The 27,008-nt window shown below is 34.4% G+C and overlaps 1 protein-coding gene across 2 annotated transcripts in view; it reads left to right on the forward strand.

Annotated features, from left to right (window-relative positions):
- Positions 1-27,008, forward strand: part of Reln (reelin) — a 466,520-nt gene that overhangs the window by 180,921 nt on the left and 258,591 nt on the right. For both annotated transcript variants that reach the window (XM_027926303.3, XM_027926304.3), the window contains exon 4: positions 23,277-23,347. In XM_027926303.3, coding sequence (XP_027782104.3) covers positions 23,277-23,347 — 71 coding nt within the window. The remainder of the gene's footprint in view (positions 1-23,276; positions 23,348-27,008) is intronic.

Here is a 27,008-nt window from a genome sequence, read left to right on the forward strand (position 1 = left end):
ATTCCTTTATGTACCCCACATGCCCAGGATTTTTATGCTGCCCTTATCTTTTCCTTCCAGAAGAAAATTAATGTAATAAACGAGTTCATAATAGGGTTGGTTGGTAATTTAATAAATTACATGGCCGGGATATTTTTGTGTTTACAAAGGGGATCTTACTAAATGTGATGTGGTATCCTGGATTGGAAACTGGGGAGGGGTGGGAGGAAGAATACTATCAGAACAACTGGTAAAATCTGAATGTTAATTTCTTAGTATTAAATGAACAGTGGTTTAAAATGTTAACCTTAGGAGAATTTGGGTAAAGGTTATATGGGACTCTTTTATATTGTCTTGGCAACTTTTCCATAAATATGAAATTATTCCAAAATGAAACACTTAAAAATAGAAAATGGATCTTATGGAGAGCTCAGTTAACATTCAAAAGAACAAATTAATTAAGAAATTTCACGCATGAATTTTATACCACATAAGTACCTAAGGATAGTCCTACAGCTAAGTGCCCATTCACTTTCCTCAGACCCTTGGTTTATCTAGCCATGGAGTATCTCTAAATTTTGTAAATTTTGGATGCTGTGACTTGTTCCTAGGGTAAGAAGATTGTATCTGTTCTTCTCACTACAATAAATGATGATGAAAGACAGAAATAAAACTTTAAGTCACAAGATAAGAGTAGCCATTTTTCCCTATACAGGAAAGGGTTATTAATTCTAGAATTCTAAATTAAGCAAACTAACTGACATGCTGGAAGATGACTAATTTTGAAAAGCCAAGGTCACTAAATTGCTACTATTTTGAAATATTCAAATAACAAACTAAAATACGTAGGGTTGGTTTTTGTCTATTGGGAACATGGAATTCAGGATTCTTTGTATGATCTAATTTAAGGGGATAAGTGCTTGAGTACATGCACTCAGTTCAGTATCCCAAAAGAATTTACTGCATATAACTCCAGAGATATTAAAATTAGACAAGAGTATAAAATAATGATTCCCCTATTGGAATAGGTAGCCTGATGTTGGCATTATGTCAGATAAGAGACAATAGAAATTTGTTTGATTATTTATACAAATTGACTGGTTTGGCAGTTGCCATAGAAATGAATCCTAATGAGTCATAATGAACTACAGAAATACAAAAATGTGATTTCTTTGCCATTATACAAAAATGGAATACTTACATGAAGGCAGAGAATGACATTACTAGAGCCCAAGTTATGTCAAAATGGTCTTCCTTGCAGAATGTGATTCAAATAGTGTAACTGGGGCAAAACCGTGCTGATGATATATCATTTTCTTGCTCTAAGTGAGAAACTGGGCCTCATAATTACAAAGGAATTTAAAATTGTCATTTTAAATATGTCCTTTTCCATGACTGATTTTTCACTTGTAACCATACTGTCACCTCTCTTTGCTGTCTTTGCAAAAGACTTTCCTTTGGCTAAGTAGAAAGTTTGTTTATGTCTTCCCAGCAAAGGGAAGGGGAAAAATATTTATGCAGCAGGTAATTCAATTCTAAAATACCTAATTTTTGGACTAATTGACTCAATCTCCTTTGCTCAATCTCCAATCCCTAGCCTTGTGTTATGATTCTGATTTTGAACTTAGATGTTTATTTTTTTTAAATCATTTTTTTTAAAGAGAGAGTGAGAGAGGGAGAGAGCGAGAGAGAGAGAATTTTTTTTTTAATCTTTATTTTTTAGTTCTCGGCGGACACAACATCTTTGTATGTGGTGCTGAGGATCGAACCCAGGCCGCACGCATGCCAGGCGAGCGTGCTACCGCTTGAGCCACATCCCCAGCCCGAACTTAGATGTTTATACCTTATATTTTCTTCAACTCCCATTTATCCACACTGGGTTTTCTCTAACAATATTATATTGTACTCAATTCCAGGAAAGACATTTTAAGCAAAAACATTAGACTTCAACTTTCCCACCCCTAAGGATTGTGTTAGTCAAACAGTAAGTTCACAGAAAATGTGAATCAGACAAGACAACTTTCCCAAGCTAAGACTTAGCTTGAGCCCATGAGGACCATTTATATAGATACCTATTTCTGAGTTTGTGTGTCAAATCTTACTTTTCTTTTTTGCTCAAAGCAATGCAGGAAGCTGGTTATGACTGTTCTTTAGAAACTGACTTCAATATAAAACACTATTTGGCATTAGGGATATTATGTATAATTAAGCTCTCAGGCACCAGCCAAATTTGAAATATTTCTCATAGCATAAATGTCAAAGTGCATAATATTTGATGTGGTGAATGGTAGGTTCAGTATAAATACTATGATTTTGATATGGACCGAGCTCTTACACACCTATACGTTAGTGATTCTTAACCAGGGGTGATTTTGTCTCTGTTTCCGGGGGACATTTTTGGAAATGTCTGAAGTCATTTTTGTTTTCATATCTGGTGTTTAGTGGTTAAACACATGAGATGCTACTAAATGGGCTCCAGTGCACTGAACTGCCCCTTTCAGCAAAGAATTATCCATCTCAAATATCAGCTGGTAAATAAACATAACAGCTGGTTAATAAACACCTATACTGGAGACCACAGTCAATGTGCATCATATTTGCAGTATCCTTTTAGATTCATAATAAAATCCCTCTTCATTGAAAAGTCACTCTTTCTGTCTGTTGTTATGATGTAGATATACAAGTGATTCCCTTCTACCAAAGGAAGTGAAAAACTGAAGGGAATTGAAGCCAACAAGATAAATTTTAATCTTTACTAAAGGGCCTTTGGTTGGGGAAAGAAGGAATAAAAGAACTTGCCGAGAATGAGTGATAGCTGTTTCAAGAACGGAGGGTTTCACTAAGAGGGAGGGTGATATATTTCTGACTCATTCGGGAAGTGTATAGCAGTTCACCTGTTCAGTCATTTTTAAGCCTAGCTACAATGGACATCGTGTATGCCTGAGCCCTGTGCTCCAAGATTCTGAACTAATTGGTTGGGGATAGGGCCTGGAAATCTGTGTATTTTTAAAGTTTCCTATTTCTAGAATCAGTAGTCCACGTAATTAGGGTCAACCTTTCAAACACCCTTAAATTTTTTTTAAAAAAGTATGCTGTCTATAAAATAAAAAACACTTCTGTCTAGCAAAATGTTTATTTGTCCCATCCAAGGCTACCACCAACCCTTTTACTATCCTTTTTCATCTCTGTACCCTATGCTTTCCCTGAAAATGATCTGCATGAGCATTACCCTGGAGAAACTTTGTTTTTTCACTGGAGCTACTATCTAACAGCTCTTATGAGATTTGTACTATTCCAAGATCAAACTCACTAGTTACAGAACTGTGTTAACACTAGGAATCTCAAATGGACACTAACACTACAGCAACACTGGAATTTGCTTGAAACACTGTGGAGACTGAATTTAAGTCTAGTTCTATGTACAACTCAAAGAATGTATTTCTAGGTAAAGAAGACAGAGGGGGAAAAAGTCAACCCCCATCCTGACAATATCCCAAGTATTCATATTGGTTATTTCAATTCTAGAATTCATCAAAAATTGTTACAAATGATGTTTTTAATGTACTTGGAAGAGTTGTAGCTTTGCCTGAGCAGGACCAAAGGGCTTTGCTATAAATATGCTGGATAATTTAAGGGGACTTTCAATTAATCATTACATCAATAATTTAATGTGTTTTCTTTCATCTAAATTTGTCCAGAGGCAGGTATTTATACATTACGAAAGAAAAAGTATTCTCTCCCTGGGCACAAAGTTGCATATGATATGTGAAATTAAATTTTGGTTTAATTGAAATTTGGTTGTAATTTGAGGCTTTATTGTTTCCTTGGGCCCCCTACTACTTCCTTTTAATATGTCATTGAAAGATAACAACTTTTCTAAATTTATTTTTTATTCTAATTTGTTACATATGACAGCAGAATGCATTCAATTCATATTACACATACAGAACACAATTTTTCATATCTCTGGCTGTATATAAAGTATATTCACACCATTTGTGTCTTCATACATGCACTTATGGTAATGATATCCATCTCATTCCACTATCTTTTTTACCCCCATTCCTCCTTCCTTCCCCTCCCACTCCTTTGCCCTATCTAGAGTTTATCTAATCCTCCCATACTCCTCCTCCCAACCCCACTATGAATCAGTCTCCTTATATCAGAGAAAACATTTGGCATTTGTTTTTTGGGGGCTTGGCTAACTTCACTTAGCATTATATTCTTCAACTCCATCCATTTACCTGAAAATGCCATGATTTTATTCTCTTTTATTGCTGAGTAATATTCCATTGTGTATATATATATATATATATATATATATATATATATATATATATATACACACACACACACACACACATTTTCTTTATCCATTCATCTACTGAAGGGCATCTAGATTGGTTCTACAGTTTAGCTATTGTGAATTGTGCTGCTATAAACATTGATGTGGCTGTGTCCCTATAGTATGCTGTTCTTAAGTCCTTTGGGTATAGACCGAGGAGTGGGATAGCTGGGTCAAATGGTGGTTCCATTCTCAGTTTTCTAAGGAATCTCTATACTGCTTTCCAGATTGGCTGCACCAATTTGCAGTCTCACCAGCAATGTATGAGTGTACCTTTTTCCCCCACATTCTCGCTAACACTTATTATTGTTTCTGTTCTTAATAGCTGCCATTCTGACTGGAGTGAGATGAAATCTTGGAGTAGTTTTGATTTGCATTTCTCTAATTGCTAGAGATGTTGAATATTTTTTTCACATATTTGTTGATTGGTTGTATATCATCTTCTGAGAAGTGTCTGTTTAGTTCCTTGGCTCCATTTATTGATTGGGCTATTTGTTTGTGTGTGTTTGTGTGTGTGTGTTTAGCTTTTTGAATTCTTTATATATCCTAGAGCTTAGTGCTCTATTTGATGTGTAAGTGGTAAAAATTTGCTCCCAAGATGTGGGCTCTCAATTCACCTCACTGATTGTTTCTTTTGTTGAGAAGAAGCTTTTTAGTTTGAATCCATCTCATTTATTGATTCTTGATATTCATTCTTATACTATAGGAGTTTTATTAAGGAAGTTGGGGTCTAATCCAACATGATGGAGATTTGGGTCTACTTTTTCTTCTAATAGGCACAGTGTCTCTGGTTTAATTCCTAGGTCTTTGATACTTTGAGATGTGTTTTGTGCCTGGTGAGAGATAGGGGGTTAATTTCATTTTATTGCATATAGATTTCCAGTTTCCCAAGCACCATTTGTTGAAGAAGCTATCTTTTCTCCAATGTATGGTTTTGGTGCCTTTGTCCAATATAAGATAACTGTAATTGTGGGATTAGTCTCTGTGTCTTTTATTCTATACCATTGGTCTACTTATCTATTTTGGTGCCAAAACCATGTTATTTATGTTACTATTGCTGTGTAGTATAGTTTAAGGTATGGTATAGTGATGCTACCTGCTTCACTCTTTTAGCTAAGGATTGCTTTAGCTATTCTGGGTCTCTTATTTTTCCAGATAAACTTCATGACTACTTTTTCTATTTCTATGAGGAATGTCATTGGGATTTTGATTTGAATTGCATTAAATCTGTATAGTGCTTTTGATAGTATGGTCATTTTGACAATATTAATTCTGCCTATCCTAGAACAAGGGAGATCTTTCCATCTTCAAAAGTCTGCTTTAATTTCTTTTTTTAGCATTCTGTAGTTTTTGTTATACAGGTCTTTCACCTCTTTCGTTAAGTTGATGCCCCAATTTTTTTTTGAGGCTATTTTAAATGGGGTAATTTTCCTCGTTTCCCTTTCAGAGGATTTATCACTGATATACAGAAATGCCTTTGATTTATGCATGTTTATTTTGTATATTCTGCTACTTTGCTGAATTCATTTACTAGTTCTAGATGTTTTCTGGTGGAATTTTTTTGGGTCTTCTAGGTATATAATCATATCATCAGCAAATAGGGCTAATTTGAGTTTTTTTTTTCTTTTCTATCTGTATCCCCTTAATTTCTTTCATCTGTGTGATAGCTCTGGCCACTGTTTCAAGAACTATGTTAAATAAAAGTGATGAAAGAGGACATTCCTGTCTTGTTCCATTTTTTAGAGGGAATGCTTTCAATTTTTCTCCATTGAGAATGATGTGTGCCAGGGGCTTAGCATAGATAGCTTTTATGATGTTAAGATGTGTTCCTGTTATCCCTAGTTTTTCTAGTGTTTTGAACATGTATGGGTGCTATATTTTGTTGAATACTTTTTCTGCATCAATTGAGATGATCATATTTTTCTTATCTTTAAGTCTACTGATGTGATGAATTACATTTATTGATTTCCATATGTTGAAACAACCTTGAATCCCTGGAATGAACCCTACTTGATCTTGGTGCACTATCTTTTTGATATGTTTTTGTATTCAATTTGCCAGAATCTTATTGAGAATTTCTGCATCTATGTTTATTAGAGATATGTTTTCACTGTAACTGTGGTGATGTTCATGTGTTTGTTGACCTTTATTCTATAAATAAGATTAAGCATGGTTTAATTTTGTGTATCAAACCAACCTTGCATTCCTGAGTGAATTTCATGATCACTTTTGTATGTTGTTGGATTTGATTTCCTAGTATACTATTGATGGTTTGTGTGTCTATATACATAAGGGTATTTTATGTAGTTTCTTTTTTTCCTCCCTGTGATGTCTTTGTCTGCTTCTGGTATACTGGCTCACAGAATGCTTTTATAAGTGTTCCTCTCCTTCCCTAATTTTTTTTTTTGAAGAATTTCTGAAGGATTGATGTCCTTGATTGTGAAGGACTTTGTAGAATTCAACAGTGAAACCATCTGGGCTTGAGATTTTCTTTGTGGGAAGTTTTTCTTATTAACTGAAGTTTTTTTATGTCTATTTACAGTTTCAATTTCTTCTTGAATCAGTTTAAGAGCTTTACATCTTTCAAGGAATATTTCTATTTCATATGGGCTGCCTAATTTTTGGCCTATAGCTGTTCATAGTGCTTCTTTATGATCCTTTATATTTCTTTAAAGTCAATACCATTATCCCTCTTTCACTCCAGATTTTAGTAAATTGGTCTTCACCCTCCCCTGCCTTTTTTTTTTTTTTTTTTTGGTATTCTATCTAATGGTTGTTCAATTTTGTTCTCCTTTTCAAAGAACCAATTTTTTAAAAAACTGATTTCCTGTATCTTTCTTTTCTCTATTTCACTATTTCTGCTCTAATCTTCATTAGTTTCTTCCTTCTGCTTACTTTGGTGTTCATTTATTTTAAAATTAGATTTTATTTTTGTCAAAAAATTTTCAATATCATACAACAGGAAAAGGGTTATAAGTAAAAGAAAGACTTTCTTTCTCCACTGCTGCCAGTAACACTTCTAGAGTAAGGTACCATCATTATTTTAGTTGATACTTTTGTTACATAGAAATAATATGCTTAAATCAGTGACTCCATCTTGTGGTAAAAGAAGATATATCTCTTTTACACTGTTCCTTCCCCCAACACAAACTCAACCCCTATATTTTTCCAGTATAAATATGTCAAATTTTTAATAAAATTAATCATCAGTATTTTAATTAATCATTATATATTATTTATTGAAGAACCAAATTGATGACTTTCTAATTTTTTGAGCAGTTTTTTATATTTAAATGTAATTGATTTTTTCTGTTTCTTAATATATGGCTTTATTTTTCTTAAAGCACTTTTTCAGTTGATTGCTCAGAAAGTGTAATGGTAGGTAAAATTCCTTTCATTTGAATGATAGTTTGACTAGAGGTACAATTCCAGATTATAAGTGATATTCTCTAAAAATTTTGAAGTTTTCTGGGGTTATAATTGGGAAACCTGATAGAATTTTATTTTTATTTTGAATATTACGTGTTTTCTTTTCCTGGAAGCTCTAATATATCTTTATTCTTGTTGGCTTTCAAATTCCTGGTAATGTTTTACAAGAACAGGAAGGATGTGTCTGATGCAATTCTTATGCCAGAGACTTTCTCATCATCTTCCTGTTTTAGCCCCCTATATTGTGCCCCACCTCTCAATTGCAGACCCTCTGATTCAGTATATCTGAAGAAGGTGGCACAGGTTTGCTTTCCTAAAATTCATTCCACTTCACCTATATAAACACTTAACTGACAAGTCTATATTTAAACTATCATAGGAATTGCTACCTGACATTATTTGAATGAACTGATGTTTCACAACTATATTTAAGCATGATATTATATATCAAAGTTTCACCAACCATTTTCACTTTACCTCTATAATTTAATTATGATTGTGTAAGAACTGTTTATTTTTAATCAAATCAGAAATCATAATAGAAAACATTATTCCCAGTTCCATGATTGCTCTATTCATATATGTATGGAAATTTGTTGAAGGCTTTCACATTAGTGGGTCTGCATGGATGTTTCAGAAAGTAACACTGATAGACATTAAAAATATAATATAGTGCTGCAGTCTGGCTGGGCACAAAATAACCAAGCCACCACACAAGCCTTGTAGATTCAAACAGCAACTCTTTATTCTCGAACTGTCATGGGCACTCTACACGCAAGCACGTTCTCGGAAAATCCACACACTCCACCGGGCTCTGCATACCAAATACCCTCGGAATCCCGTGGAACTCAAAGGAGTGGAACTCAAGGAGTGGTTGGGCGCCTGAGGCAGCAGGATACACCCTATTCCCAGCAGGATCCACCTTAAACCTGGAACCGCCCTATTCCCAGCAGGATTGACCCTAAACCCAGATCCACCCTAAACCCGGATCCACCCTGGTCCTTGAGCAGGGTCACCTTTCTCAAACATTCATGCAATGTCACTGCAAATGACCTGGGTCCAAGGCAAACTCATTTCCACAATGGAGAGTCCTCCCTCTAAGCAACATTGGGTAGGCTGACAAAGAAATTGCCATGCATCATTCCTATTTGGCAATGGCTCTCAGCAATATAGAAAAAGTCTATCATAAGTAGTTGATTGAAGATTGCTCAATAAAATATAGTAGACTATCTTTTAATTAATATCTATTTATTTATTTACTTACTTATGTAGTTCTGGGGATTAAACCCAAAGATGCTTAACTACTGAGATACCTCCCCAGTCCCTTTTTATATGTTATTTAGAGATAGGGTCTTGGTGTGGTACTTGTTGCTAAGTTACTGAGGCTGGTTTTGAACTTGCATTCATTCCTCCTCAAGCCTCCTGAGGTGCTGATAGAATGTCTTTTAAATTAAAAGAAAAAAAAATAGTAAATACATACCTCAACTGAATGCCTATATAGAGAAATAAAATCCATTTGTACAGAAAAAATTCCCCAAAGAAAATGCATACAAACTTCTATTTAACTAAGTTTAGAATAAGAAAGAGCTTCTAAGCATGAAAGCCCTGGAAAAAAATTAGAAGGGAATAGATTGAAATTTTCAATTGCATGGAAATTTAAAACTTAAAAAAAATATAAAACAAAAGCATAATGATAGTAAAAGATCAATTATAAACTACATTAAAAATAGTGACAACAAATATAATAGTAAGTTAGAAGTCTTAACATTTAAGGTATGCTTATAAATCCTAGAAAAACGTCAAAATCCATAGCAAAATTAACAAGCACATGAAAAGATACATCCCAAAGCTGAAAAAAATGAAACCAACAAGCATGTAAAATATCCCTATTAATAATTAATGGGTTAGAAATTAAAAGTAACTTAACACCACTGGAAAGTAAAATTGTCAGCTGGTAATGTTCAGTGCTGTCAGAGGTATTGTGAGGGAGGCGCTTTTCTAGTACACTGATGGAGAGAGGAAAATTGGTATACATTTTCTGAAATGCTGTTCAGAATTATGGAGCAAAGCTCTCCTAGTTTGCTTTTGACTGCTGTGACAAAATCCATAGGTCAGAGGCCTGTTTATGTATACTGGCTCACAGTTCCTAGTGAGGAGGGTTCTTTTCCTGACGTGCAGAGAGCTGATCTCTCACAGTGTGCTCCCGTGAACTCTTCTCTGTGCACACTCAGAGAGTGAGTTCTAATGGCTCTTCTTCTTTTAAAAAAATAATATTTTTGTTATTGTATATTCACATTTCAAAATGCACTTATTTATGAGATGCAAAGTGATGCTATAAAAATGGATACAATGTGGAATAATTAAACCAAGTTAGTTAAGATACCCATTACCTTAGATACTGAACATTTGGGGTTTTGAGAACATTAGAAATTCTCTAGCAGTTTTGAAATGTAGGAGACTGTTATGAACTGTATTAAACTTATTTCTCTCTTAACTGATTTTTTGTACCTTTGACCATCATCTCTCTTTGACCTCATCCCTCCACACCTAGTGTCTGTAACAACCCTTCTACTCTTTGCTTGTTATGAATTAAATGGTTTGTTTCCAAATATGAGTGATAACATGCAGTATTCATCTTTCTGTACACTTAGCATAAAGTTTTCCAACTTCATTCATGTTGTTACATAGGACAGACTGTTCATATGGCAGGATGATTAGCATTCCATTGTGCATATATACCACATTTTCTTTAACCATTCATCAGTCAATTTTATTTCTTGGCACTGTGAATAGTGCCAATCCCGATCTGGGAGTGTAGAAATCTTTTTGTCTAACTAATTTCAAATCTCCTGGATAAATGCCAGAAGTGGGATCCCTGGATCCTATGGTAGTTCTATTTTAAATTTTTATACAACTTTCTTACAGTTTTCTGTAACGGCTGTACACTTTATATTCCTGCCAACGGTGCACAATCATACCAACTCTTGTCATCTGTTGTATTTTGGTTACAGTCATTCTAATAGGTATGAGGTGGTATTTCATTGTGATTTTAATGTGCATTTCCCTAGTGATTAGTGATATTGAACATTTTTTCACATACCTGTTGGCCTTTTGTATGTCTTCTTTGAGAAATGTTTATTCAGGTCTCTCAATTTTTATATTGTTTTGTTTTCTTGCTATTGAATTGTTTAAACTCTTATTATGTATCTCAGACCTTAACCCCTTATTGTATGTATAGTTGGCAAATATTTCTCCAAATCTGTAGGTTGTTTCTGTACAGTGTTAATTGTTTTCTTTGCTATACAGAAATTTTTTAGTTTTATGTAATTCCATTTGTCTATTTTTGCTTTGGTAACCTTTAATTTGGGGGTAAGTTTTTTTTTTTAAGTCTTTGCCTAGACCAACATTGTATAGTTTTCCCCTATTTTCTTCTAGTAGTTTTATAGTTTTTGATCTTACATTTGAATTTTTAATTCATTTTAAGTTGATTTTTTAAAAAAATTTTTTTAGTTGGAGATGGACATGAAAACTTTTATTTATTTATTTGTTTGTTTGTTTATTATTTATTTTTGTGGTGCTGAGGATCAAACCCAGTGCCTCATGCATGCCAGGTGAGCGCTCTACCACTGAGCTACATCCCCAGCCCTAAGATGATGTTTTAGTCTGGTGTAAAATAAGGGGCTGTTTTCATTCATCTGTCTGAGTATCCAGTTTTCCCAGAACTGTGCATTGAAGTCCCTATCCACTGCATATTCTTGGCACCTTTCTCAAAAATTAGTTGACTCTACCTGTGTGGGTTCATTTATAGACTTTTTGTCCTGTTCCATTGGTAAATGTGACTACATTATTTTTTGCCAGCACCATACTGTTGTAATTACTACGACTTCGTAGTATCATTTGAAATCAGGAATTATGATATCTCCAGCTTTGTTCTCTTTCTTTTCTTAAAAGGATACTAATCTATTACAGGGGATCCACCCTCCTGACCTCATCTAAACATAATTGTCTCCCAAAGGCCTGACTTCCAGATACCATCACATTGGGTATAGAGCTGCAACATATGAATTTGGCAGGAAGAGGGGACACTTTCAGTCCATAACAAAGGCTGTAAATGTTTATGCTCCTAGTTCCATTCCCAGCCCTGAAAATCTATTTCAAAACGCAAGAGATGGGGTCAAATATTTAATATTTAATTACTGAAAATATTGTAAACAAGTTCCAACCAAAGAAGAAAAGGAAACTTTGATTCAGCTATATGGTAGGATACTACCATATATCCTTGAAAAATCCTGTCTAAAAACATTTAATATAGGAACTATTTAAAATAAATAATAAATATAAAGAGATAGAAACTTCCTTTTTAAATTTTTTTTCCTTTAAAATTTTTTTTTCTTAGTTGTTGATAGATCTTTATTTTATTTATTTATACATGGTGCTGAGGATCAAACCCAGTGCCTCACACATGCCATGTGCTACTGCTGAGCCATGGTCCCAGCCCAGAAACTTGCTTTTTTTTACAAGCATTTTTTTGCTAGCATTTTTTTAAACTTTACATTTCAGAATTGATTTTAAAAACTCCCAGCGTATATAGTTTACTGAAATGTTAATAGTGACCATCTTTTCTTTCTTTTTAAGAATTTCTTTTTTAGTTGTAGATGGACATAATACCTTTCTTTAATTATTTTTTTTTTTAATGTGGTGCTGAGGATTGAACCCAGTGCCTCACACATGCTAGGTGAGTGCACTACCACTGAGCCACAACCTCAGCCTCTCTTTAAAAATTTTTATAATGAAAATTCTTTTTATAAAATAAAATATGCATTATTAGAGCCTACAGTAGATGCTTGCTTTATAACTTATTTCTTCCAAAACAATGCTTATATTACTTTGGTAGCATTTTTTATTTTTACAAGAAAGCAAAAATATTATCCTATTGTTAAGATTTTGTAACTAAGTCAGAAATCATGTATTTTATTAGACCTTTCAGTAGTCATCTTCTGGTCATAAAACATGTAAGTCTTCCCTCTTTTCACCTTTTAAGATCTAAACATGGCTTGTGATATGGTATATTTAAGGTATTTCTTTAATTTCCTTTCAATTCTGTGGCAGTATTTTCTGAGATGACCATTCAGCACATCATTACCGTAATTCCTTATATTTTTACATCTTCACAGAGTTGATTCGCATCTGATTTTTACCCCAGCCTTGTAAAATAAGTACTATGAGTTTTCTGGTTCTGTCTAGAAAAATGAAACCCTTGTCAAAAATAAACATAAATCATGAACCATGGTGCAAATCCCTGTCTTCTGATTACAAATCTGCTGTTTGAACCTTAGCAATTATGCAGCCCAGTTTATTTTATAGCTTAAGAAAAGGAGATGTGCAGATGCTAAGTGACATGACTATCTCATGGACAGAATGAATGCCAGAGCTAGAACAAACCCCCCTTCCTCCCTGTCTGAAGCTGCTACTTTTTCTTGTTGTTCATTTTTTTTATGGTGCTTCTCCTTTTTTTTGTAGCAGAGATTGAATTCAGGGGTGCTTTACCACTGAGCCACATCCCCACTACCCCCTTTTTTATTTGTTTGATTTGAGGCAGGGTTTCACTAAGTTGCTCAGGGTCTCCCTAATTTGCTAGGGCAGGCTTTGAACTTTTGATTCTTCCACCTCAGCCTCCCAAGTCGCTGGAATTATGGGTATGCACCACCATGTCCGGCTCTTTATGGTGCTTCTTAGGCAACTTGTGTTGTGTGAGTTTTTCAACACAAGTACAGACTCCTTAATTCACTATCTAGTCAATAACATAATTTTTACAGAGCGTTCCTTTGGAACTGGTGTGGCTTTTTACCAGGTTTGTCTTTCTCTTGCCTGAGGATACCTCTGAGGCATGTTCACATAGGCATACTTAGTTAAAAGGTGTTTAAAACAGGCAGAGCCACTCCAGTACTTTTCTTTGATGACTTTCAGTGATTAAAAAAAGTTGGTATGAAAAACATTTTTTCTTTGAAGTTTTGGAAAGCATTGAATTACAATTGTTTTAAAATTACTTAGGAAAGTTTTTCTTTGTTAAATGATGAAAATGTGCTAAAATAGTAAAGCAAATGCATCAGTTTTACTTTTACTTTTCTTGCTATTAACTGATTTCCAAAATAAATCTTATCTATAGTAATGTCTGTTTGACCATATATATTATCATCTATCTTTTCCATGGTGTTTCTTATGCAATAATATGCTGGTTACTTTTTTTTGGGGGGGGGGGACCTGGAATTGACCCTAGAAGCATTTAGCCACTGAGCCACGTTCCCAGTCCTTTTTTATTTTTCATTTTGAGACAGGGTCTTGCTAAGTTGCTTAGGGCCAACCAAGTTGCTGAGGCTGGCTTTGAACTTGCTACCATCCTGCCTCAGCCTCCTGAGCTACTGGGATTAAAGGTATGCCCCACTGTGTCTGCTGCTGGTCACTTTTTAAAACATTTGACATTGTGTATAACAGGGAACCACAGACTAGTCATTCATCTACTCCACAAACATTTACTATATAGCTGCTACCATGGTTGTACATGTACAGGTGAAGAATAACTTATCTGAAATCCTTGGGAAAAGAAGTTTTTGGATTTCAAATCTTGGAATATTTGCATATACATTTTGAGATTTGTTAGAGATGAGACCTAAGTTAAACCCAAAATTTATTGATGTTTCCTATACATCTTTTTACCTAACTTGCAGGTAATTTATACGATGTTTTCAGTGCATTTTGCCTATGACCTGTCATGTGAGCTCAGGTATGGAATTTTTCATTTGTGGTGTCATGATGGCATTCAAAAAATTCATATTTTAGAGTATTTTGGATCTCAGATTTTGGATCAGGGATGCTCAACCTGTGTTTTCAGTGGATCTGTGCTGTCAGATGAACATAAACTGCGTCAGATGAACATAGATCCTACATCTCAATTTCTTTAGTTAATTTTTTTGATTCATTTGGAAGTGAAGTTACTGTTAACCATTAATTTATTTTCCCTTTATTTATTATTTTACCTGTATTTCCTTTCTCTTGCTAATATAACTATACCTCCATCAGGAAACAGGCTTAAGCCATGTATTGGGTGACCTTTAAGGACAGACAGATATTACAATTACTAGATTTCAGGGATAGAGAATATTTATATATTTGACAGAAGGAAAAAGGCTGTGGTCTAAAAATAAAAGATGTGGTTGTAAAAACAATGAGAGCAGTGAAGTTTTGGAAAGCAAATGCTGTGAAAGCATGCAGAAACTTTGAAGCATTTTGTAATAGCCTAGTCTAGCTGAAATTGAGAGTTTAATATAAAAATAATTTCTCCCTGGAGTTATTCATTTACTCCCTTTTATGTTTTAAAGCATTTGAGTTTTTTCTTCTTTTAATAAATGTCCCCAAATTAGAAATTATTAAATTTGCTGACAACAAGGGTGCAAGAATTATTTTTCCAAATAAATTGATTCCTTCAAAGACAAAATTTACTAAACTCAGAAAACCTCTTTCTTTTCTCATGTTCCATATAGTTTCTGGAGGGTAACTTGACATACTGATATTGCACTAAATTAAATTCAAATACCTGATTAATGAATGCCCTTGTAGCTGTGAATATAAAAGACTCAGTAACACACCAGACCTCATGGGTAAAGCCACAGAGAAAGGTGGGAAAAGTAACCCACCCCTGGAGGGAAAGCACATTGTCCTAGTTTTAAGATGAGGCAGCTCATATTGTTCTTCACATCAATCTGTGAGCAAATCGATTCATTCAATAAATAAACAATACACTTGGGAATTCAGGCACTGTGACAATTATACTAAAACCTGTCTGTATTCATTACTTGGAAACTGGATTGCAATATTGCACTCTTGGAAGCAAATTGTGAACTGAAAAAATAGAAATAGTGTTGATTTCTTCCTAAGTTCACATCATTATGACTAGTGTCTTATAAGGGACACTTTCTTTTTTAATTAATGATTTATACTGTTTCAGAAGCTTGACTCTATTTGAGAGATTAAGGATGCAAAGAGTTAATATGACTTCTTCAAGTGATAATGGTTATTTCAAGTTATCCCTGTCCTCACTTAGGGAGTCTGAAGCTGGTATTCTTCACTGTAAAGACTGAGCTTCAGTCCTGTGCCACAGCACAATCCACAGTTAATTCTTAAATGCCTTGGTGGACAGTTGCTCTAGGAGTTGATAAGATGAGACTATCTCATGCTCTTTTAAAATTATAACAAAGACTATTTCAAGCACAGAATATGTTGATCACAATGAGTTTTCTTCATTTGGGAAATCTAAAGAGTTTCTCAAATGGTAGAATAGTAACTTTAAGATTATGTATTTAATATGGGGAGCTCTTTATTTGTAAACATAATTTTATTATAAAATAGACTCACTAATTCATTCACATTTCATCTAAGTATGTTACTCTTGCAAGAACAGAATTGAAAAATTGAGCCAGAACTTATGGTTCACCAACCTATAATATCTATTGTTTGATTTTTTAATTGAAAGTTCATCAACCTTCGCTCTAGAATATAAAGTATATTTGCAAAAAAAATTTCTCAACCAATATTATATTAAATTTTTAAAAATTTAAGTGGAAAACACTGGAATTTATTTTTAAAATCATATAATAAAGACTGCAATACAAGAAAAAATTTATTTAATATTCGTCAAATTATTAATATACTACCAATATATTTGTGAATAATAACTATTAATTCTTTTTCTGTACATTCAAATTGAAATCTGATGGTAGTACTTGTAAGCAAGACACAAATAAAGGGCCTCTTATTAGCAGGCTTGCTTTAGAGATCTATGTGTCTTCTAAGAATATGATAAGTATTTACTAGAAACTTGTTGGAAAAATTTGGTCTTCTTCCTAGACCAGTGAACACTGAACTCTTCTGAAAAATTATTACTGATTATGGAAACTTCAGAAATTTCTAGCATAGCTGAAATTGAGAGTTTAATATAAAAATAATTTCTCCCTGGAGTTATTCATTTACTCCCTTTTATGTTTTAAAGCATTTAGGTTTTTTTCTTGTTTTAATAAATGTCCCCAAATTAGAAATTTAGATTATCAGCATAGTTATTAGAATCACAAATTTGAGGGACTTTCCTCAAAAAAGAGAGCTATAAGTTACATAAAGTAACAATTATGAAAATGAGTAAATTGTGAAAAGAGAGGGAAAAATAATTAAGGCTTATTGTCATATTCCATAACTGTATATTCTTGTATCAAAAATATACTGTGGGTTAAAAATTGGAGGATCTGAACAGTAGAGTCATTTAATGGTTAGAAATTTTTGAAAATATATATATATATATATAAATAAATACACACACATACACATATACATTTATATATTAAAATGTATTATTTCCCTATAAGATTTTAAATCAAAGCTGTAATTATGTAGGTAAATCACCATAAATTATTTCATGGCTTGAAGTATGTGTGTAGTGTTGCCATCAGTGACATAGTCATATGAGGGAGAGAACAGAACAGACATCTCATAGGATAAAGCAATGGAACCTATGTTCTTGCTAGTCACCTGGGCTTCTCTTTCCCTCTAAGATAAAATGCTAATATGCAGACCTTTAAAATGACTAACCATGCACCTCCTACAGGGAGAAGCATTTTCATATTAAAATATAATAATTATCTGAGGAATTTAAAGGTTTTTAAGAATTGGTGCACATGATGATTATCTTCCAATGTGCGTATGTGTATTGGTTGTCCCTACAAGGCTTGGGCAGTGGTGTGGCTGAGAATGATACCCAGTGTTCTTGAGGAAAGAAGTGAGAGGTCATGGGACTCTTGGAGAAACATAACCAAGGTAAAAGGGGACTTCCATGAGCTGATTAGAAGTTGCAGGTTCATGGAGTACTATGGTAGAAGGGGGCAAGAGAAGCAGTATTTGAAGACAAATTCCATGTACCTGACCATATGGTCCAGAAACAGAAGTTTATTTTTTCAAGAGGAAATTAAATGAAAGGGCTTAGCTGTAGCCAGAAGGGTAAGAGAGCAAAAACCAAAGAAAATATAACCTTAAAGATCAAGCCCAGAATCCTGATACCAGAATCAGACAAAGACACATCAAGGAAAAAAAAATTTGGACCAATATCCCTGATGAATACAGATGCAATGATTCTAATAAAATACTGGCAAATTGCATACAAAAATGTATTAAAAGATTATGATCAAATGGGGTTCATTCCAGAGATGCAAAGTTGGTTCAACATATAGTAGGAATATACCTCAACATTGTAAAAGCTATATATGCTAATCCAAAGGCCAGTAACATTCTCAATAGAGAAAAACTGAAAGCATTCCTTCTCAAACCTGGAATAAGACAGGGATGCCCTCTTTCACCACTTCTATTCAACATAGCCCTGGAAACTCTAGCCAGAGCAATTATACAGAAAAAAGAAATTAAAGGGATACAAATAGGAAAAGAAGAACTCAAAATATCCCTATTTGCTGACAACATGATTCTATATTTAGAAGATCCATAAAACTCCACCAGAAAACTTCTGGAACTAATAAATGAATTCAGCAAAGTAGCAGGATATAAAATTAACACACATAAATCAAATGTCTTCCTATACATCAGTGATGAATCCGCTGCAAGAGGAATTAGGAAAACCAGCCCATTCACAATAGCCTCAACAAAACAAAAACAAACTTGGGAATCAATCCAACAAAAGAGGTGAAAGACCTCTACAATGAAAACTACAGAATAATAAAGAAAGAAATTGAAGAAGACCTTAGAAGGATAGGGAGAATTAATATTCCCATATTATGAAAACTGTTACACAGGTTTAATACAATTCCCAAGGTTCCAATGTTGTTCTTCATAGAAATAGAAAAGGCAGTCATGAAATTCATTGGGGAAAATAATAAGCCCAGAACAGCCAAAGCAATCCTCAAATTGCAAGAAAGAAAGAAAAGTGAAACAGGAGGCATCATAATACCAGATCTTAAATTATACTATAGAGCTACAGTAACAAAAACAGCATGGAATTTGCACAAAAAAACAGAAATGAAGAACAATGAAACAGAATAGAAGACACAGAGAAAAGTCCACACAAATACAGCTATCTTGTACTAGACAAAGGTGCCATAAACATGCATTGGAGAAAAGATAGACTACTCAACAAATGGTGCTGGGAGAACTGGAAATCCATATGTACCAAAATGAAATTAAACCCCTATCTCTCACCCTGCACAAAACTCAACTCAAAGTGGATCAAGGACCTAGGAATTAGACCAGAGAACCTGCGCCTAATAGAAGAAAAAGTAGGCCCAAATCTCCATCATGTTGGCTTAAGAATAAGATTCCTAAAGGGCAAGAAGTAAAATCAACAATCAATAAATGGGATGGTATCAAACTGAAAAGCTTCTTTATAGCAACGAAACAATCAAGGACAGAGAGAGAGTTTACGGAATGGGAGAGATTCTTTCCACCTGCACTTCAGATAGATCATTAATCTCCAGGATATATAAAGAACTCAAAAAACTTAACACCAAAAAACCCCCAAATAACCCAATATATAAATGGACAGAGGAACCCAATAAATAAATAGACAAATGAACAGACATTTCAAAAAAGAAGAAATAGGAACAGTCAATAAATATATGAAATAATGTTCAACATCACTAGTAGAGAAATAAAAGTTAAAACTACAATGGATTTCATCTCACTCCATCAGAATGGCAATTGTCAAGAATACAAGTAACAATAAATGTTGGCAAGGATGTGGGAAAAAGGTACACCCATATATTGTGGGTGGGATTGAAAATTTGTGTAGCCATTCAGGAAAGCAGTATGGAGATTCCTCAGAAAACTTGGAATGAGACCAACATTTGACCTGATTATCCCACTCCTTGGCTTATACCCAAAGGACTTAGAATAGTGACATAGCCACATCAATGTTTACTGCAGCTGAATTCACAATAGCTAAGCTATGGAACCAACCTAGGTGCCCTTCAATAGATGAACGAATAAAGAAAATGTGGTACATATACACGATGGAATATTACTCAGCCATAAAGAAGAATGGAATAATGGCATTTGCAGGTAAATGGATGGATCTGGAGACTATCATACTAAGTGAAATAAGCCAGTCTCAAAAAAACCAAAGGCCAACTGTTCTCTTGATATGCACATGCTGACTCACAATAGGCAGGCTGGAGGGAGGAGTGGAGGTTCACTGGATTGGACAGGGGGAAGAGAGGGGAAGGGAGCTGGGATGGGAATGGAAAAAAACAGCAGAATGAATTGGACATAACTTTCTTATGTTCATATATGAATACATGACCAGTGTAACTCCACATCATGTATAACCACAAAAAGATCAGGAGGTACAGGTCAATAGTAAATCATGGGAGAGGTTCTGGGTTCAATCCCTAGCACAGCAAAAAAATAAAATAAAATTTTTAAAAGGAAGAGCTGTTTTATGGTGATAGAAATTAGAATACTATTCATCCTAAATCTGTCTCAGAGAGGGAGACAGGTGGAAAATTGTAGAGTGATGAAAATTGTAGGGTGATATTCTATATCTTATTGTACTGGTGATACATAGGTGTATACAATTGTCAAAACTTCTTGATTGCTTAAAATGTTTTTGTTCATTATATGCCAATTATATTTAAATTAAACTGAGATTAGTCTCTTTAAAAAAAAAAAAAAAGATCAAGCCCAGAAAGCAGGCTCTCCTTCCAAAAGAGATTGAAAACTACCATCATATCTTGGACTAGGTTAATGAAAATTTGATAGAATGCTTAAAAGCAATATTCTACCTTCAGACTGCCTGGGATTGAATTCTGATTTTACAGTCAGTTGTGTGACGTTTGTAAATCACGTGATAGCTCTGTGTTCTAGAAAAATTGGGATAATGGCACCTAGCTCACATGGCTGTTGTCAGGAAAAAGTTGATTTATATAGATTCTTACAACAGTGCTAACAGGGGTAATTTTTAAATAATAATAGGTGCTATAATAGATATAGTATAGACCCACCACATTATTATTACCATTTCTACTTTTCCCAAGCAAAAGACTTGGAACAATGGCCTTAAGCACATGGTATGCTGTGCTTCTCAAGACAGTTTTTAAATGCTAAGCTACCATTAACAGGGTGCCTGATCCATATTCTGTAAGAGATGAGTTCAGTGGCTTTCAAAATCTGCTTCCTAAAGCCCAAGAGTTCTAGAAAAATGCACTAGGAAGATGGGGAAATGGGTGGTGGGGAGCATGTTGGATGAGGGGAGGGAAGCCCACAACTTCAAAAGCCAGGGCTCCATTTTTTATCTTGCAGTTTCTTTTCTATCTGCAGAATGAGTATTATGCTATCAGCTTCAATTACTTTGTAATTCTTTAGAAATTTATGAGATCTATTAATTGAACTAAAGCAGAAGTAAGTATATGAATGAAAGCAACAAATCCTAAATCTGAGAAAAGTAAGTATTGGGGAAAACATATGGACTTACCACAGGGCACCACACGGTAACAAAGATTTCTTGACATCTCTGAAATAGATATAAGTGAAACCTCTGTTGAAAGTATCTTATCTCAATACTTGGGCTCAGCCTATTCAGGAGGAGCACAGACTGGCACAATAATAACCAAGCGTGTGGACCAACAAGAAATATTATGATAGGACTATTACATGCTTACAATCAGAAGACAACTAAAACAGATAATTATTTAAGCATTATATACTGTAGGAGGTTTCTTAGTGGTTAGTGATTTCTGAAAATAACGTCTCCCTTCCAAAGCAAGTGTCACACCAAAATTCTATACTTATGATCTTTGTATTGCTATTTAGAATTAGATGTGATCTCAAAAACACTTGGCTTGATTGAATTGAATAATGCATTTAAAATGGTAAATAAAGTCAACATATTCTGCCTGAGAGAAAACTTGTATTAATTAATGAGTCAGTAGGGTATGTTTATGGCTTAGATTCATCAAATGTTTAGTCCTCGTTTTAAGCTTTCTGAAAGTGAAGAAAACACTATAAACATACATGAATAAAAAGAAAAAATAGCATCTGCTTATCTGTAATTTTGATAATAATTAATATGGAAAGCATGGTCTGACTCTCTTTATAGGTTTCACATATGCTGTGAGTTGAAGCTATACAACGATTTTTCTCTCCAATTAAGTCTCCCTTCCACCACTCAAAACTGTCACTCATGCCAGTGTGTGTGTGTATGTGTGTGTGTGTGAAAGTATAATATTTTTAGTGTCACTGTTGAAATATATTTGCTTGAAGCAACATCATCTATTAACACTCCAGAATGGATTAGTTTATCAGATTACTTTCAGAGAGTTGGGTCCTGGGTATTGACACCAGGGGCTAGCAACAATTTCATGGAGGACGGAAATCAGAAAGGTCTACAGAATGAAGGGGGAAGGTATCTCCACATGGGGGCCAGAGTAGGGAATGTTGGTAGCCAGGAGGCCCTCATGAGCTGAGGAAAGGACAAGATTGACCAAAGAAGACCTTGGGGAGAAGAAATGCAGAGGACAAACCATGCCCTCTCATGAGCCAAGTACATAATCTATCTTCAGCAGATAAGGACTGAATCAAATTATCTTTATCATAGGGTGATTTTTGATTAAAAAAAAATAAAGTCAGGATTTAATGTTAATATTTTTAATTAGTAAAAATATTTTGTACGGCTTATTTTCTAAAAATCACGTTTCTCAAGGAAACATGATTTTCTGATCTAAATTCGTTTAAGTAACATGTTTTTACACCAGAAGAATTATTTTTAAAAGAAAACACTTAACATATAAAAGCATAAACAATTATTCCTTTAATAAGATGTTTCCTATTATAGACACTGAATAACACATCTGCTGCAAGGATTTTTTTTTTCTCAATACCCATGTGCATAGCTCTGATTAGAGGAGGTAAAAGATGCACGTCTCCTTTCAATAGTGAATTAGACCCAATAGGGAGAAAGGGGATATTTTAATCTGGCAGATTTTATTATGAAAGCTATAATAACCCTTATTTTTTTTAAAAGAAAATACTTTTAAAAATATAATTCTTTGCTTCACTCTCTGTGTTATTGATTTCGGGAAAAAAAAATACCTGAAGAACATTTATCTCTAGTAGTAATATCATGATTACTCCACAAACATTTTATATCAACATCACTTAAAGAATAAATTTTAACAAGCATTCATTCCATAATTTTTCTTCCATCTAGGTTTTGCTTACATCTGCTGTTTTCAAAATAAGTCCCCGAATGTTGCAGTATATTTATAAAGTAAGACCAGAAGGTAACGATCAACCCAGGGCTTTGGTTTCAACCTTCACTCTATGGTCCACTTCTGTCCCTGTTCAGATGCACTCCTTTTTAAAGATCATAATTTCAAAGTGAACTTTAAGAATGAGGCTCTTTGCATTTAAATTTAATTTTAAAAAGATCTTAGTACCACATAGGTTACAATATTTGAATTAACCTTTTCCTGTTCATTTTCAGGGCTACAGCCACACACAGGGGCCAGGTTATTTTCAAAGATGCATTAGCCCAGCAGTTGTGTGAACAAGGAGGTAAGAGTTGTGTTTGACTTGTCTGTGTTGGTTGTGTCCAAATTACTTATGATAGATCCTATATTCTATGACTAAGTAAGCATTTCATTATTATTACTTGATAAACTGCCTTAAAATTGAATTATTAACCAGTTTACATTCCTAATAATTATTTTTTATTAAGTGACAGTTGATAAAGGTCTCTAGCCTCTGAGAAAAACCAAATATGAGCAAAATAAATCAAAAGAAAGTTTATACTATTTTCATATTTTTTCTAATGAATTAATGTTGGTTATCCTAGAAATACATATCTTAGTCGTAATTTTAGAATTTAAAAAAATGTATTCTGCTTAATTTACCATTTAAACTTGTCAACTTTGCTGAAATTTTTTTCTGATTATTACTTTTTATGTAGTATTTATGGACTTCCTTCAACTGTGGACTATTAAGAATTATGAGTAGATACTATAATTCTTTTAGATTAAAATTTACATAATATCAGATATGTGTGACAGGGAATCAGGCAACCTTAAATGATTTCTACTTTTGAATTGTCCTGTATACATCCAGACTTTCTTCCAGACAAAACTCCAGATACATACTTAGGCACAAAGCACAATAAACACTGAAAATCAGAATCCGTGCCTATATGCAAATTTGCTCCTCTTACCTCTTGAGATTCCATCCAACTTTGTTCGTGTCTCCATGATAGTGTTTACCATTTCCTATAGAATTTTCCTTTGAAAAGTGATGAATGCTGCCCTGAGACTGGGCTTCTCAAGTATAGGAGCTATGACTCAATGCTTCTTGATTCCCCTGTAGCTGGCCTAGTGCCTGGCATATAAGTGCCGCTCCAAAGTTTCTGGTGGAGAGAATGAATGTAAATTGGTCTAAGCATACGTTAAGTCCTTGATTAAGCATCTCGTCGATGAATGCATTTGAAGTCCAATGTTGTCTATGTTATGCTGTTTTCACTCATCATCATAGACATAGGACCAATTTCTGTTTAGAATGATATTTCAGGGAATTTGTTAACTTAAGAATTACATTATTGAGTTTAAAGGCAATGTCCACTAATTATCTTTCTGTTAAAGAAAATCTAATGGACTTAAAAAAATAGAAAATTTACATACACACTCATGTACATATATGGATGCAGTACACATATAATCAGTACAGTTTTATCTAATTAATGTGATAGTTGATGATTATTACTGGCAAACTTCTGATTGTTTACTTACATGATTTCTGAATCAGAAAACTCTATAGTTTCAGACATATCAATATTCTTTGGTTAAACAGATTTTATTCTGTGATTTTTGAGTATGCAAATATTTAAAATATGCCTCTGCAAATAAGCTTAAGAATTCTATCACAATGTAAAATTTTTTCTAAACTATGAAAATGTTCACATTACTGAAAATATAGAATGCTGTATAGCAGTGAATATCAATATCCTGAAAAGTGTGTAATGTCAAAAAAAAAGTCTAATTTTATTAACATTTATCATCGCCTAAAAGCTAATTTCTTTAAAGCCTTGAATTTAAGAGTCTTTTCTACTATAAATGAATTATTGGGGCTGGATCCTCTAAAATGAAATGGAAAAGCCAAGACAAATCAGTGGGGAAAAAAATTCTCAAGCAGCGAGAAAAAAAATTGCCTTATATAGTAGTGTTGCTCGTGAACATGATTTAAATGAGGGTAGATGTGGATGTTATTAAAAGCGCTGCTCAGCCCAGGGTAGAAGGAAAACACTGAGCTTTTCAACAGCACCTAATACACTGAAATCATCAATTTAACCGAGATAAGATGAGAAAGAATTCTAACAAGACTGATGGCTTCTTGCTGTCAGGAAATAATAAGGAAAATAATTAGTGCTATAAACTGTATATTTATTTTGATCCTATCTACTTTTAATTAAAATATTAATTATTTCCTCAAATAAAATAGCAATTTTAACATGGAATGATTTTCTAGCATTAGATGAGGAATATCTAATATATTTACAAGAAGAAAAAAATGATAATCACTACTTACCACATCACAGGACCTTTCAATTATAACATATTCAGTAGGTTTGCTGATTTCAATTAAAAACAGTTCACACAAAGCATAATTTGTTTTGTGGAGCTTGGATATGGATATTATTACAAGATTGTATTGTATTAGAACACATACTAGTGATGTCTTAGGAAGTCTATAGTCTTGATTCCTTTCCTTAGAAGGCTCTATTGGAAGACTTTATTCTACAAACATATAACCAGCACCTGGAAGGCTGCTGCCCTAACTCATAGAGCTAAACAGGGGCATGAAAGTGAAAAGACACCCATTTCCTGTTCTTGAGGAGCCCAGAGGCTAGGATGTAAATGGAAGATCCATGAATCACAGAGGTAGCTGAGTTGCCTGGGGCCTTAGGAAAGACATCCTGGGGAGCTAGTGCCAAAAGGTCTGCAGGGTTTAAAAAAGAGGAGGGGAGTTTCTCTGTCTTCCTTCCCTTTCTCACTGACCCAACGTTGGTCCAGCCACATTACCTTCTCTGGGAATTGGTTGATAGCCTCCTCCCTGATTGTCCTGCTCCCATTTTCTTGGTGCCTATACAGAGCTGCGATAATGCACTTGCTTCAGTGGAAATATGATTTTATTATTTCCCTGCTTAAAATTCTTCCCTGTCTCAATTAGAAGCAGTAGTTTATCTTCATCATAAAAAAATTCCCACTGCTTTCCATTCATTCAGGGGAAATCCTTTACATCTGGCTTCTGTTTGCATTCCCCACCTCATGTCTTGTCATCCTGTCACTTCTACCTTAAAACTTCCTAAATAAACCTCACTCCATCACCCCAGTATTGTTTGTACCCTTCCCTTGAAGCCTTTTTTGCTCTGGCTAATTCAGGTTTTCCTATCTTGCTAGGTATTATCTCCTCTACCAGCCAGGAGAGGGGGACACCTGGTACATTGTGACTTGGACAGTATCAAAGTTGTGTCTGTATTCAGACATGATGAAGAAGTGGATGTGTTTCTTTCTTGATCCATCGAGGTCCCCAAGCAGCCTTGTCTGATATTGTTTATGTTTAGCAGGACAGCACCAAGGCCTGGCTGGGAGAGCCAGGCCAACATCTGGGTGTCAGGGGCTACTTTTCTTGAGGCTGAGGAGAGAAATCCAGTGAGCAGACATTTGTTTTGGATTTCAGGCTTTATGACGGCTTTGGAGTCATAGAGAAGTGAATCAGGGTCTGTCTGTGTGACCTTACTCTGCAGAGATGCTGGCACAGAGGACAGGCTCAGTAAATCTTAAAGGGAAGGGATCTTGTTGGAACAAAGGTTTAGGCAAGACCAGCTGACATAAAATAAAAGTGTAAGCTGGTCAGTATCGTAAGAATGGGAATATTTTATTTTTCCCCCTTAAACTTATCTGTATTTTCTAATTTTTTACAATGAACTTGTAGTATTTGGTTATAGAAAAATAATATAAGTTCCCCAAAAAGTACAGATATGAGTTTCTACTTTTGAGGGGGAGGACTAGTTCTTCTGTGGCAGGTGGAGTGAATCATTTCTCAGGAACCACAGGAAAATTCTGAGCCTGGCTCTCTTAGCATGGTCAGTCTCTATTGTGTCATAATTATTTGTTTAAGTGCTCATTTCCCCCAAGTGGAGCTTTTTGAAGGAAGGAATCATGACTTAATT

This window comes from Marmota flaviventris, chromosome 1, assembly GCF_047511675.1.
Source record: "Marmota flaviventris isolate mMarFla1 chromosome 1, mMarFla1.hap1, whole genome shotgun sequence".
Lineage (NCBI taxonomy): Eukaryota > Metazoa > Chordata > Mammalia > Rodentia > Sciuridae > Marmota > Marmota flaviventris.